At 41.8% G+C, this 15461-nt stretch overlaps 1 protein-coding gene across 1 annotated transcript in view; it reads right to left on the minus strand.

The window, feature by feature from the left end:
* Positions 1-15461, minus strand: part of rab40b (RAB40B, member RAS oncogene family) — a 56175-nt gene that overhangs the window by 14722 nt on the left and 25992 nt on the right. The window contains exons 2-3 of the mRNA XM_071393808.1: positions 3979-4039; positions 229-289 (exon numbers count right to left, since the gene is read on the minus strand). Coding sequence (XP_071249909.1) covers positions 229-289; positions 3979-4039 — 122 coding nt within the window. The remainder of the gene's footprint in view (positions 1-228; positions 290-3978; positions 4040-15461) is intronic.

Genomic DNA, 15461 nt, shown 5'->3' on the forward strand with positions numbered 1-15461 from the left:
CCTTTCCTCAGAGATGAAATTTGTTTTTTGAGTGAGGTTTCCACAGAACCATGTAAGGTTTTATACATTAGGGTTTACTATGCAGTGTGCAGTAGCAGCCAAGAGAAACATTCTCCTGCTGTAAACATGTTATTTGTTTTGGAATTGTGAAACAATAATGTGTGACCCATTATCAAACAGTGTACTGAAAAAAGAATGTAACTCAATCACACACAGGAACACACATACCTGCGCTCCTCTGGAGTAAGAGCGGAAGATGGTGCAGAAGCGCCCCTGGCCAGAGGTGTCCCTGAAACAACACACAGAGGTCAGGGGTTAAGGGGTTTTAAGGGGTCAGAATGTCAACCGTATATCAATCAAAACGCACAGTATTCCAACAACATTCCACCCCTATTCTAATGACCTTATAAAGGCAAGGCATCTATTGCTATCATTTGTCAGACAATCACCAATTATCTATGTTTAGCTACACTAATAACTTATCAAATGTATAGTATATTTGGCTGTAAAATTCAGACAATTCACACATCCCTTACAAAGAAAGGATTAACTACATATATTCAAAACCTACTGTAGTGTAATAAACACCAAAACACTAAGATTAAGCCTGCATTTAAGAGAATGCAATTGGGTAAATTAGTGAGAGTACAGAGCTAGAACAATAACATGTATCCAGATTGCATTCTCCAGACCTGGATGGCACAGCAGTGTTTGGGTTCGCACACACACACACACACACACACACACACACACACACACACACACACACACACACACACACACACACACACACACACACACACACACACACACACACACACACACACACACACACACACACACACACGCCCCCCCACACACGCACACACACACACGCCCACACACTCTGGCCCTGACACAGCTGTGGCTTTGAGCTGTGTTTTTAATTCGATGAGAGTCATGCACATATAAAACATTGAACAGTTGTTTCTTGATATGATTTCATATTCTGACACCACATACCATATTTTACACACTAGCCTACTATTAAGGGAGAAGCTTTAGTTTTATAGAGGATAGAAATGTCAACATATTAATACTAATAATAGGAGAATAACCACATGTCGTTTAGATACTCATATTCTCCTTTCTTCTCACAAGCTGCAGATTTGCAATCATCTTATTGTGTGTATCCGTAGGCCTACTCCACCTGCAGATTGGATATCCTTGCCAAGTTCACAATTTTCACAACTGGCCAATTCTGCACGCTAATGCTTGTTATCTCTTTGTTAATATGTTAGCCATTCTATAATTTAGCAATGTTCCACCATGCCACGCTAGCATTTTACCAATGTTCCCCTTCCCCCAATGCCACACTTACTAGCTGTGATTAGCGTGTAGCCATGGTGAGGAGGATAGAGAGCATTACTAACAGCCATCCTGTTAAAGTAATAACGCGTCTCATCCTTTTAGACATCAAACAAAGTTTTCAGATGAATCATTTAATATTGACTTGACTAATAGCAAAGCCCTCTAAAAATAAAAGTAGCACTCTCATGGTAAGGGTTAGGAGTAAAGAAGAGGAGGGCAAAGGACACACGATGGGAACCACGGAGTGTGTGTGTGTGATGTGGATTAGTGTACATCTGTGCATGTGTGTGTACAGTGCCTTCAGAAAGTATTCACACCCCCTGACTTATTCCACATTTTGTTGTGTTACAGCCTGAATGGATTACAAAAATAAACATTTCACCCATCTACACACAATACCCCATAATAACAAAGTAAAAACATGTTTATAGATATTTCGGCAAATGTATTGAAAATGAAATACAGAAATATCTCATTTACATTAGGATTCACACCCCTGAGTCTAATACATGTTAGAATCACCTTTGGCAGAGATTGCAGCTGTGTGCCTTTCTGGGTAAGTCTCTAAGAGCTTTGCGCACCTCGATTGTGCAACACTTGACCATTATAATTCTTTTTTTTTCTTCAAGCTCTGTCAAGTTGATTGTTGATCATTGCTAGACAACCATTTTCAAGTCTTGCCATAGATTTTCAAGCAGATTTAAGTAAAAACTGTAACTCAGGTCACTCAGAACACTCACTGTCTACTTGGTGAGCAACTCCAGTGTAGATTTGTCCTTGTGTTTTAAGTTATTGCCCTGCTGAGAGGTGAATTAATCTCCCAGTGTGGTGGAAAGCAGACTGAACCATACGATTTTGTCTGCTTAGCTCGATTACGTTTCTTTTTATCCTGAAAAACTCCCCAGTCCTTATGAATTACAAGCATACCCATAACATGATGCACTATGCTTGAAAATATGGAGAGTGGTACTCAGTAATGTGTTGTATTGGATTTTCCCCAAACATAACACTTTGTATTCAGGACAAAAAGTTAGTTGCTTTGCCACATTTTTTGCAGTATTACTTTAGTGCCTTGTTGCAAACAAGATGTATGTTTTGGAATATTTTTATTCTGTACAGGCTTCATTCTTTTCACTCTGTCATTTAAGTTAGTATTGTGGAGTAACTACAATGTTGTTGATCCATCCTCAGTTTTCTCTTATCACAGCCATTAAATTCTGTAACTGTTTTATAGTCATCATTGGCCTCATGGTGAAATCCCTGAGCGGTTTCCTTCCTCTCCAGCAACTGAGTTAGGAAGGACGCCTGTATCTTTGTAGTGACTGGGTGCATTGATACACACTTCACCAAGCTCAAAGCGATATTCAATGTCTGCTTTTTCTTTTTACCCATCTACCAATAGGTGCACTTCTTTGTGAGGTATTGGAAAAACTCCCTGGTCTTTATGGCTAAATCTGTGTTTGAAATGCACTGCTCAACTGTGGGACCTTACAGATAATTGTATGGGTGGGGTACAGAGATGAGGTAGTCATTCAAAAATCATGTTAAACACTATTATTGCACACAGAGTGAGTCCATGCAACTTATTATGTGACTTTAAGCAAATTCTTACTCCTGAACTTATTTAAGTTTGACATAACAAAGGGGTTTTGACTTAAGGCATTTCAGCTTTTTATGTTGAATTAATTTCAGAACATTTCTTAAAACATAATTCCATATTGTGTGTAGGCCAGTGACAAAAAAACTCAGGATTTAACCCATTTTAAATTCCGGCTGTAACAAAATGTGGAAAATTCAAAGGGTGCGAATACTTTCTGAAGGCACTGTATGTACTGTGTGTGTGTGTCTGTCTGTCTTTCCCTCATCCCTATTCTGCTGCTTTGACAAATCTGGCTACAATTCCTCTTAGTGTAATCAGACTCACATGTTTCTTATTGAGCCTATGTACAGAGCTCTCTCCCCCGTTGCTCTTCTCCTTACAACAACTCTCAGGAATGTCTCTCTCTCTCTCGCTGACAATACTCTATTCTTCTCCTAATCTGATCAACATGATACAGTCAAATTGCACTCTATCACCTATATAGAGCCATATGGGACCTGGTTAAAAGTAGTGCACTACGGGGCCTCCCGGGTGGTGCAGTGGTGCAGAGACTCTGGGTTCGAGCCCAGGCTCTGTCGCAGCCGGCCGCGACTGGGTGGTCCATGGGGCAACGCACAATTGGCCTAGCGTCGTTCCGGGTTAGGGAAGGTTTGGCCGGTAGGGATATCCTTGTCTCATCGCGCACTGACCAGGTGTTTCCTCCGACACATTGGCTTCCTGGTTGGATGCACGCTGTGTTAAGAAGCAGTGCGGCTTTGTTGGGTTGTGTTTCAGAGGACGCATGGCTCTCGACCTTCGTCTCTCCCGAGCCCGTATGGGAGTTGTAGCGATGAGACAAGACAGTAACTACTAACAATTGGATACCACGAAATTGGGGAGAAAAAGGGGGTAAAAAAATAAAATAAAGTAGTGCACTACATAGGAAACAGGGTGCTAATAGTGTAATTGGGATGAGTTTAGCATGGTAACGGCCGGGTGGGTGTGTTTGTGCATGCGTGCGTGCGAGTCTGTGTTGTGACTTCACTCACCAGAGCTGCAGCTTGACTCTTCTTCCGTCTAGGAGTATCGTAGTCGTCTTGTAGTCGATTCCTGCCAACAACATAAAACAAAAGAAACAGATGTTAATACCATCTCTGTTAGCCTACTCTGGATGTATCTAGGCCCTGACAGTATGTCTGAGCTGTCATGATTATTCTACATGACAGACAGAGAGGGGGGAGAGAGATTAATAACAGGGTATTAATAAGGCTTCAGGAGGTAACATGTGGAAGAAGCAGGATGGAGATTAAACTGAGTAAATTAACATGTCTGCAGCCATATGGGACCTGGTCAAAAATACTGCACTAAATAGGGAATAGGGTGCCATTTGGGAAGTAGACGAGGTGGGTGGATGTGTAAAGTAAACACTGAGGCAATGCTGTAATCTCTATCCAGCACATACACAAACTGTAATCTCTATCCAGCACATACACAAACTGTAATCTCTATCCAGCACATACACAAACTGTAATCTCTATCCAGCACATACACAAACTGTAATCTCTATCCAGCACATACACAAACTGTAATCTCTATCCAGCACATACACAAACTGTAATCTCTATCCAGCACATACACAAACTGTAATCTCTATCCAGCACATACACAAGCTGTAATCTCTATCCAGCACATACACAAACTGTAATCTCTATCCAGCACATACACAAACTGTAATCTCTATCCAGCACATACACAAACTGTAATCTCTATCCAGCACATACACAAACTGTAATCTCTATCCAGCACATACACAAACTGTAATCTCTATCCAGCACATACACAAACTGTAATCTCTATCCAGCACATACACAAACTGTAATCTCTATCCAGCACATACACAAGCTGTAATCTCTATCCAGCACATACACAAACTGTAATCTCTATCCAGCACATACACAAACTGTAATCTCTATCCAGCACATACACAAACTGTAATCTCTATCCAGCACATACACAAACTGTAATCTCTATCCAGCACATACACACTGTAATCTCTATCCAGCACATACACAAACTGTAATCTCTATCCAGCACATACACACTGTAATCTCTATCCAGCACATACACAAACTGTAATCTCTATCCAGCACATACACACTGTAATTTCTATCCAGCACATACACGGATGAACGCATGCACAGATTACACGCACATGCACGCACAGGTCACTCAGATTAATCATAGAACACTGGGATGGAAATCTGATCCTCTGATCCTGTTAAAATCTACATCTTCTCACATTCTCTGTCTCTATGCCCTCTTTTCTCTCTACGTTATCTACCTACCCCCCCCCCTCTCTACCCCCCACCTCCCCCTCACTCACTACCTCCTTCTCTCCAGCTGTCTACACCCCTTTCTCTCTCTCTGTCTCTCTCTGTCTCTCTGTCTCTCTCTCTCTCTGTGTCTCTCTCTCTCTCTGTGTGTGTCTCTCTCTCTCTGTGTGTCTCTCTCTCTCTCTCTCTCTGTCTCTATAAGGCAGTGAAAAGAACAACTATCCCTAGAAAGATCCACAAAATTCCCACATTATTCTCACATTCTCTCCACAGGATTCCTAGTGTTTGTGTGTGTTCGAGCATGTGTGTCAAAGCTCAGGAATCCTGGTTTTCTCTGGATACCAGATCCATTATTAACCCATCACCCCATAGACATTACCTTATCACCATGGAATGACGTGTGTGAAGATGACAATAACATGTGTTCATTGAAATCAAGCTAAAACCATGACCATGTAAGGGTTAAGTCGTACAGTACTGGATGATGAAATCCCACACAGGATCTCACCCAGAGGGCATGACTCATACTGCACAGCACAAATACTGGAGCTACATTGTGACAGCAGCAGCATGCACACATTTTACATTAAAATGCCAGTCACTTAGCAGACGCTCTTATCCAGAGCGACATACAGTTGTGAGTGCATACACTCTCATACTTTTGCATTCTAGTCCACCTTGGGTATACGAACTCACAACCCTGGCGTTGAAAGCGCCATGCTCTACCAACTGAGCCACAAGAAACCACACACATCCAAACACGCGCAAACAAACACAAGGGTTTCTGTTAGATGGTAATAGCCAGCTTTTGGCTGAAAAAATATATATGGTAATGACACCGGCCAATTGTCTTGAGAAGAAGAACAAATCCCATTGCGAAATAATGCTTTTTTAGCCTATTCATTGATGGCAATGCCAGTTGATGTAAATACATTTGACTGGTCATGCTTATCGGTGTATAGGTTAAGTTTCATAATTTAGTGTAATTAAACTTCTTATGGCTGCAATCCCGGTAACGGGATGATATGACAACAGCCAGTGAAAGGGCAGGGAGCCAAATTTAAAACAACAGAAATCTCATAATTAAAATTCCTCAGACATACATTTGTCTTATACCATTTTAAAGGTAATCTTGTTGTTAATCCCAGCAACGTGTCCGATTTCAAATATGCTTTTCAACGAAAGCACTACAAACGATTATGTTAGGTCACCACCAAACCACAATAAGCACAGCCATTTTTCCAGCGAAAGATAGCAGTCACAAAAAGCAGAAATATAGCAAAAATTAATCACTAACCTTTGATGATCTTCATCAGATGACACTCATAGGACTTCATGTTACACAATACATGCATGTTTTGTTTGATAAAGTTCATATTTATATAAAAAAATCTGAGTTTACATTGGCGGGTTACATTCACTAGTTCCAAAAACATCCAGTGATAGTGCATAGCCACATCGTTTCAACAGAAATACTCATCATAAATGTAGATGATAATACAAGTTATACACATGGAATTATAGATATACCTCTCCTTAATGCAACCGCTGTGTCAGATTTTTTTTTTTTTATTACGGAAAAAGCAAACCATGCAATAATCTGAGACGGAGCTCAGAACAAGAGTCAAATTAGCCGCCATGTTGGAGTCAACAGAAACCAGAAATTACATGATAAATGTTTCCTTACCTTTGATGATCTTCATCAGAATGCACTCCCAGGAATCCCAGGTCCACAATAAATGCTAAATTTGTTCGATAATGTCCGTTATTTATGTCCAATTAGCTACTTTGGTTAGTGCGTTTGGTAAACAATTCCAAAGTCACAAAGCGCGTTCACTAAAACGTGACGAAATGTCCAAACGTTCCGTAACAGTCAGTAGAAACATGTCAAACGATGTATTGAATCAATATTTAGAATGTTGTTAACATACATCTTGAATAACGTTCCAACCGGAGAATTACATTGACTTCAAATGAGCGATGGAACGGAGCTGCCTCTCACGTGAACGCGCGTGGTGAATGCATGGTCACCTCATGGCAGTGGTTACTCATTCCTGTCTCCTTCGGCCCCCCTTCACAGTAGTCATCAGACAAAGTTCTATTGACTGTTGACATCTAGTGGAAGCCGTAGGAAGTGAAAACTCATCCATATCTCGCTGTAATTTCAATGGGAGCTTGGTTGAAAATCTACCAGCCTCAGAAAAAATCCAAACAGGAAGTGGAACTTCTCAGGTTTTTGCCTGTCATATGAGTTCTGTTATACCCACAGACATAATTCAAACAGTTTTAGAAACTTCAGAGTGTTTTCTATCCAATAATAATAATATGCATATATTAGCAACTATGACCGAGGAGCAGGCTGTTTACTCTGGGCACCTCTGTGCACCTTTCATCCAAGCTACTCAATACTGCCCCTGCAGCCATAAGAAGTTAAAGTGCAGTATATTCGTCATGTATCTTATTTATCACACGCGTACAACATACAGATACAGAGCCTGTGAGCATTAAATCTGCCAGACAGCGCGAGAGCTGCTGCTACAGCATCTCAAACAGCAAACGCCTAGGCAACGGAAGGCAGGCTTCATCAGCCAGTCACACCAGTATGCATTTTGGTAACATACACTTAACTGTTTGAACCTGGACGTTTTACAACATATTATGAGGCATGTCTTACTTTGCTTCAAAGTAGTCTAGCCAAAATCAGACCATATCCTTGGAGGGAATTATTTTATATCAACTTTCTTTCATTGTCCAGTAGCCAAAGGCACATACTAGATCTCCCCTCTTTCAACATTTCCAACGAATATTTGAATCTCTGTCACATGAAACCGCTCGCATGTGTGACAACGGTGTTTTCCCAATAATTGCATTATGGAAGGAACATTAGCTCGTAGTCTACTGTACTGCCTTGTGCGCATTGCTGCACTTAAATGTGAAGAAATAATAATTCATCAACATTTTAAGCTAAACATTCTGATCTGTGGTTTTAGACTCATTGCTTTAAAAACATGATGTATCCTAGGCCTACTGGTTGTATGAATTAGGGATCTATCGTCCCACAACTGTCCTAGAATCTGTTTGGGCTATTTCTTTCTCGACAAGCTGACCAACAGAATAGGTAAAGTTTTCTACTATGGGGATAGTAGATTGACATAGGCCAGTGATTTTGCTGTTCGTTACTCGTCTTGTTGGCTGAGGAAAAGTCAGTGTGGAAAGTTATTCTAGCATCTTCAAAGTGTTCCTCAATTTGCATATTCTGTTAACATGAATTACCATAATTGAAATGTGATTTCTGTAATTCTGAGCCCCATGGGTGGGCGCCCTTATCAGGTTGCGCACCGAATGCATATGGGTCCGGTAAATTTCTCAAATGACCAGTAAATTAAAATGCTGCAGGTCAAATGTCCGGAGCAAAATTTTCCTAACAGAAACCCTGACACACACACATGGACGCAAGCATGCATGCACGCACACGCAAACAAACACACACGCAGACACACACACACACACAGATGCAAGCACGCACGCACAGACACACACACGGTATCTGTGAGCATTACTAAGACGAAGCTTCAGTATGTACTCGGAGCCTTACCATGTCTGGAAGCAGCAGAGTGTACTGTGTTTTTAATTCCAGTGAGATCAGACAAGTCCTGGTAATTACAGTAATCAGGGCAGAAAGCCATTCTCTACTTTTGTTCACTGAGAGGTGTTTCTGACAGCAGCACAATTTGAACATGTTCATATGTGTGCGTGTGTGTGCGTGTGTGCACTCACAGATGCCAATGGCAGCTGACAAATGATATTTAATGCTTTTCCTCCATATGAAGATTTGGTTCCCCAGTCCAACTGTCACCCCTGGCAACCACCCTCCTCATGACCTGCACCCATAATGCATCCATCTAGGTGTTATTCCTGCCTTTAAGGGGGGTCAAGAATGTAGGTCTTAACACTGTATGTCTGTACTGGCCCAATTGTCTGGTTGGGTTTGGAGCAGTCTGGTTCCGAGACGTCGTTTACATGCGGACGTGACATTGTAGGATTGGATTGGACATAGTTTGTGCTGACACCTTGAGGAAGATTCACGCAAAACATGGGTACAGTATGTGTGCATAAATGCATGCAGGTGCACACACACACATACACACACACACACATCTTGTACACTGTGGAGAGGCGATGATACATAAGAGGTTATTAAGATAATCCTTCTAATATCTGTTGATATACACTGAGTATAAAAATCAATAGAACCCCCCCAGCATTGCAGGTCTTGACATAAACCTACTACCACACCCCGTCCAAAGGCACTTACATTTTTGGTCTTGCCCATTCACCCTCTGAACGGCAAACATGTCTAAATTGTCTCAAGGCAAAAAATCATATTTTAACCTGTCTCCTCCCCTTATCTACACCAGGTGTCAAACGCGAGCCCGCGGCCGAATCCGGCCCGTGACACATTTCTATCTGGCCCGTATACGGATTTGGGTTGTCAATTAATTTTGTCCCGCTTCAACACCGCCCGCGAAGTCACAGCAAGCACTGCCAACGTGCTGCACGCCAAATGTCAGCGCAATGCCACACACGCACGCACGCACGCACACACACAAACACACACACACACACGGTAAGGCTGGATCATATCATAACTAATGGCACTGATCGTATCTTCTACCAGACCGAAAGTTTAAAACTGTTGTAGGCTAAATGTCCATGCCACGTTTTGGAGCTAACGGGTCATTGCTCTAGCCTGCAGAAAATGTAATCTTGGTTGTCAAAATGTTATAAGATAAAGGATTCACACGCGGGTATGAATTACTACTAATGGGCAACATGACACACAAGCGAGTATAAATGAGTTAACAGTTTAATCATTTACTTTATGAAATAACAGCCTGATGCGCTCGCATCGGCGAATTCAACATCAATTGTGCTACTTTCGTGTCCCGTACAGCGCATCAGATGGAAAGTGTAGGCTACTGACTGACACATGCCACTGTCCTAGCTAGGCTACTAAAATGTTGCAGTCTGGCTTGGGTTTTTAAACCTTGAAAATGAATAATCAAAAAACGAAAACCTGCAACAAAACCCATTTTAAAGGAGAAACATGAATGCCTATTACAGCAGCATTTGAGCAGTAGCCTAGGCTGGCTACTCAACTACAATACTTTTTGAGTGCAGCATAAAGCAATGCTGCATTCAACCACACCGGTGATCTATGCAGTGTAAAAAATATTTTCAACATGTTTTAAGTTTAAATGTTACAACAACCTAGCTACGTTTTTGTTATTTGTAGTTATTAAATACTATTTGATTATACAGCATCCTATGTACCTAAGTGGACATTATAACGGGCCATATTTGTTCTAATAAAACAATGGCCAGTTTGGGCCAGTTGTATGCACTACAAAAACGAAACATAATAGTCTATGTCTGTCCCGTGCTCAATATGGTCCATGCTCTGATTGACTTTGATATCCCTGATCTACACTGATTGAAGTGGATTCAACAAGGGCCATCAATAAGGGATCATAGCTTTCACCTGGATTCACCTGGTCAGTCTGTCATGGAAAGAGCAGATGTTCTTAATGTTTTTTAAACTCAATGTACATCATAACAACAGTTCACTGTTGATGCACAAACACACTCTCATAGTAAATAAATGCTTTATCTAGGTTATAATGTGTAAGTGTAATTGTGGTGTCATTAGTGCAAATGAGGCTACTCATCCAGACAATAAGAAACCACTGCATTAACTTGGTGATGGTATAGTTCAGCCCTTTCTCTCATATACTTCCCTGAACAATCTACAGTGGGTACGCCCCAAATGACACGCTATTCCTTATAAAGTTCACTCTTTTTGACCAGAGTACATGGGCCCTGGTAAAAAGAAGTGCCCTATAAAGGGAATATGGTTCCATTTGTGTTGCATCCAGTAGCCTAGTACAGTAAGGCTGAATGCTTCAAGTCACTCCTCCCTTTATGTCCATCTGCCAACCTTCATCTCTCCAGCTCACCTCTCTGCCATCTGTTACAGACACTGATGGCATGCCAGACCCAGTGCCAGGATAAAGTGACTAAGGGGGGCGTTGAAATCGGTGAGTGTCACAATTTTGGGGGATTCTTACATTGGAATTATATTGAATTCGGCTTTTCACATGATCACATAACCTTTCACATGTGAAATCAAATCAAATCAAAGTGTATTTGTCACGTGCTCCGAATACAACAGGTGTAAACCTCACATTGAAATGCTTACTTATAGCCTCTAACCAACAGTGTAAAAAAGGTATTAGGTGAACAATAGGTAAGTAAAGAAATAAAAACAACAGTAAAGAAGACAGTGAAAAATAACAGTAGCGAGGATATAACAGTAGCGAGGCTACATACAGGCACCGGTTAGTATGGCTGATTGAGGTAATATGTACATGTAGATATGGTTAAAGTGACTATGCATATATGATGAACAGAGAGTAGCAGTAGCGTAAAAGAGGGTTTGGCGGGTGGTGGGTGGCGGGACACAATGCAGATAGCAAGGTTAGCCTATGCGCGGGGGCACTGGTTGGTAGGGCCAATTGAGGTAGTATGTACATGAATGTATAGTTAAAGTGACTATGGGTAGCCAAATGGGTAGCCATTTGATTACCTGTTCAGGAGTCTAATGGCTTGGGGGTAAAACCCTGTTGAGTAGCCTTTTTGTCCTAGACTTGGCACTCCGGTACCGCTTGCCATGCGGTAGTAGAGAGAACAGTCAATGACTGGGGTGGCTGGGGTCTTTGACAATTTTTAGTCCCTTCCTCTGACACTGACTGGTATAGAGGTCCTGGATGGCAGGCAGCTTAGTCCCAGTGATGTACTGGGCCGTACGCACTACCCTCTGTAGTGCCTTGCGGTCGGAGGCCGAGGAATTGCCGTACCAGGCAGTGATGCAACCAGTCAGGATGCTCTCGATGTTGCAGCTGTAGAACCTTTTGAGGATCTGAGGACCCATGCCAAACCTTTTTAGTTTCCTGAGGGGGAATAGGCTTTGTAGTGCCCTCTTCACGACTGTTTTGGTGTGTTTGGACCATTCTAGTTTGGTGGTGATGTGGACACCAAGGAACTTGAAGCGCTCAACCTGCTCCACTATAACCCTGTCGTTGATAATGGGGGTGTGCTCGGTCCTCCTTTTCCTGTAGTCCACAATCATCTCCTTAGTCTTGGTTACATTGAGGGATAGGTTGTTATTCTGGCACCACCCGGCCAGGTCTCTGACCTCCTCCCTATAGGCTGTCTCATCGTTGTCGGTGATCAGGCCTACCACTGTTGTGTCGTCTGCAAACTTAATGATGGTGTTGGTGTCATGCCTGGCCATGAAGTCGTGGGTGAACAGGGTACAGGAGGGGACTGAGCACGCAACCCTGGGGGCTCCAGTGTTGAGGATCAGCGTGGCAGATTTGTTGTTACCTACCCTCATTACCTGGGGGCGGCCCGTCAGGAAGTCCAGGATCCAGTTGCAGAGTGAGGTGTTTAGTCCCAGGATCCTTAGCTTAGTGATGAGCTTTGAGGGTACTATGGTGTTGAACGCTGAACTGTAGTCAATGAATAGCATTCTCACATAGGTGTTCCTTTTGTCCAGGTGGGAAAGGGTAGTGTGGAGTGCCATAGAGATTGCATCATCTGTGGATCTGTTTGGGCGGTATGCGAATTGGAGTGGGTCTAGGGTTTCTGGGATAATGGTATTGATGTGAGCCATAAGCTTCCGGGTTAGAGTCCCGCTCCTTGAAAGCGGCAGCTCTACCCTTTAGTTCAGTGCGGATGTTGCCTGTAATCCATGGCTTCTGGTTGGGGTATGTGCGTACAGTCACTGTGGGGACAACATCATCGATGCACTTATTGATGAGGCCAGTGACTGATGTGGGATATTCCTCAATGTCATCGGAAGAATCCCGGAACATATTCCAGTCTGTGCTAGAAAAACAGTCCTGTAGCTTAGCATCTGCTTCATTTGACCACTTTCTTATTGACAGTCACTAGTGCTTCCTGCTTTAGTTTTTGCTTGTAAGCAGGAATATTTGCCAGATGAAGGGCGAGGGAGAACTTTGTACACATCTCTGTGTGTGGAGTAAAGATGGTCTAGAGTTTTTTTCCCTCTGGTTGCACATTTAACATGCTGGTAGAGATTAGGTAAAAAGGATTTAAGTTTGCCTGCATTAAAGTCCCCGGCCACTAGGAGTGCCGCCTCTGGATGAGCGTTTTCCTGTTTGCTTATGGCCGTATACAGCTCATTGACTGCGGTCTTAGTGCCAGCATCGGTCTGCGGTGGTATTATAGACAGCTACGAAAAATATAGATGTAAACTCTCTTGGTAAATAGTGTGGTCTACATCTTATCATGAGATAATCTACCTCAGGCGAGCAAAACCTCAAGACTACCTTAGATTTCTTGCACCAGCTGCTGTTTACAAATATACATAGGCCGACGCCCCTTTTCTTACCAGAAGCCGCTGTTCTATCCTGCCGAAAAAGCTTAAAACCCGCCAGCTGTATGTTAATCATGTCGTCGTTCAGCCACGACTCGGTGAAACATAAGATATTCCAGTTTTAATGTCCCGTTGGTAGGATATATGTGCTTTTATTACCGATTGATTGTACGTTGGCTAATAGGACCAATGGTAAAGGTAGATTACCCTCTCGGCGACGGATCCTTACAATGCACCAGGACCGTTGTACGCGATATCTCCGTATTTTCCTCCTGTGAATGATGGGATAAATATGTACAGAATGTCCTATGTTTTAAGGTAAGTGGTACACTGTTCAGCCGAAATAGTGTTAACATCTTTCATCAATATGATTGTATATTTGACATGATCACTTAGTGCTGGCTTTTCAATATGACCCCATCTGGGATTTCAGGGTGTCTTGATCTTTCGGTTGTGCCACAAGTCCCCTACAGATTCATTACCAATAATACATCTCTCAGTAGCATCTGCACTGCTATTTTAGTTATCAGTTAATCTGATACTCATCATTGATTTCATTGACTTATTTCAGCAATTTGAGGGTTCTGTATAGTTGTCTAATGTTGGTTGGGGCTTATTATTATTTTGTTTATGTTTCTCCTGAATCACTATCATAAATATAATAGTTTTTCTTATTAGGATGTTGTGAATTCAAATCCGAGGTAAGGACATTTGGAATAACAATGACTGTATAAATAAATACACAAAATATAATCAAGTATGTCAAAGTGTGTCAAATATGTTAATTGAAAACACTGCGACTGTGTGATGTTCTTTGGGACATCCTAAAGACTCATTTTGGTTTGCAGAGCATCACCTGTGAAATCTCATGTGAAATATATCCACATGTGAAACTTTATGTTAAGTATCATTGCATATGAAAGTGTTCCAAAACCACAGGATTTCACATGTGAAAGGTTATGTGATCACATGTGAAAATCCACATGTGAAATATCATCACATGTGAAATATCATCACATGTGAACTGAAGTGTTTTCAAAACCACCTGGTTATCTATTTATATTTTTTACTTACATACACTTAGGTTGGAGTCATTAAAACTCATTTTTCAACCACTCCACAAATTTCTTAACAAACTATAGTTTTGGCAACACGGTTAGGACATCTACTTTGTGCATGACACAAGTCATTTTTCCAACAATTGTTTACAGACAGATTATTTCACTTTTAATTCACTGTATCACAATTCCAGTGGGTCAGAAGTTTACATACACCTAGTTCACTGTGCCTTTAAACAGCTTGGAAAATTCCAGAAAATGTTGTCATGGCTTTAGAAGCTTCTGATAGGCTAATTGACATAATTTGAGTCAATTGGAGGTGTACCTGTGGATGTATTTCAAGGCCTACCTTCAAACTCAGTGCCTCTTTGCTTGACACCATGGGAAAATCAAAAGAAATCAGCCAAGACTTCAGAAAAAAAATTGTAGACCTCCACAAGTCTGGTTCATCCTTGGGAGCAATTTCCAAACGCCTGAAGGTACCACGTTCATCTGTACAAACAATAGTACGCAAGTATAAACACCATGGGACCACGCAGCCGTCATACCGCTCAGGAAGGAGACGTGTTCTGTCTCCTAGAGATGAACGTACTTTGGTGTGAAAAGTGAAAATCAATCCCAGAACAACAGCAAAAGACCCTGTGAAGATGCTGGAGGATACAGGTACAAAAGTATCTATA

The sequence above is a fragment of the Salvelinus alpinus genome, chromosome 3 (assembly GCF_045679555.1).
Source record: "Salvelinus alpinus chromosome 3, SLU_Salpinus.1, whole genome shotgun sequence".
Taxonomy (NCBI): domain Eukaryota; kingdom Metazoa; phylum Chordata; class Actinopteri; order Salmoniformes; family Salmonidae; genus Salvelinus; species Salvelinus alpinus.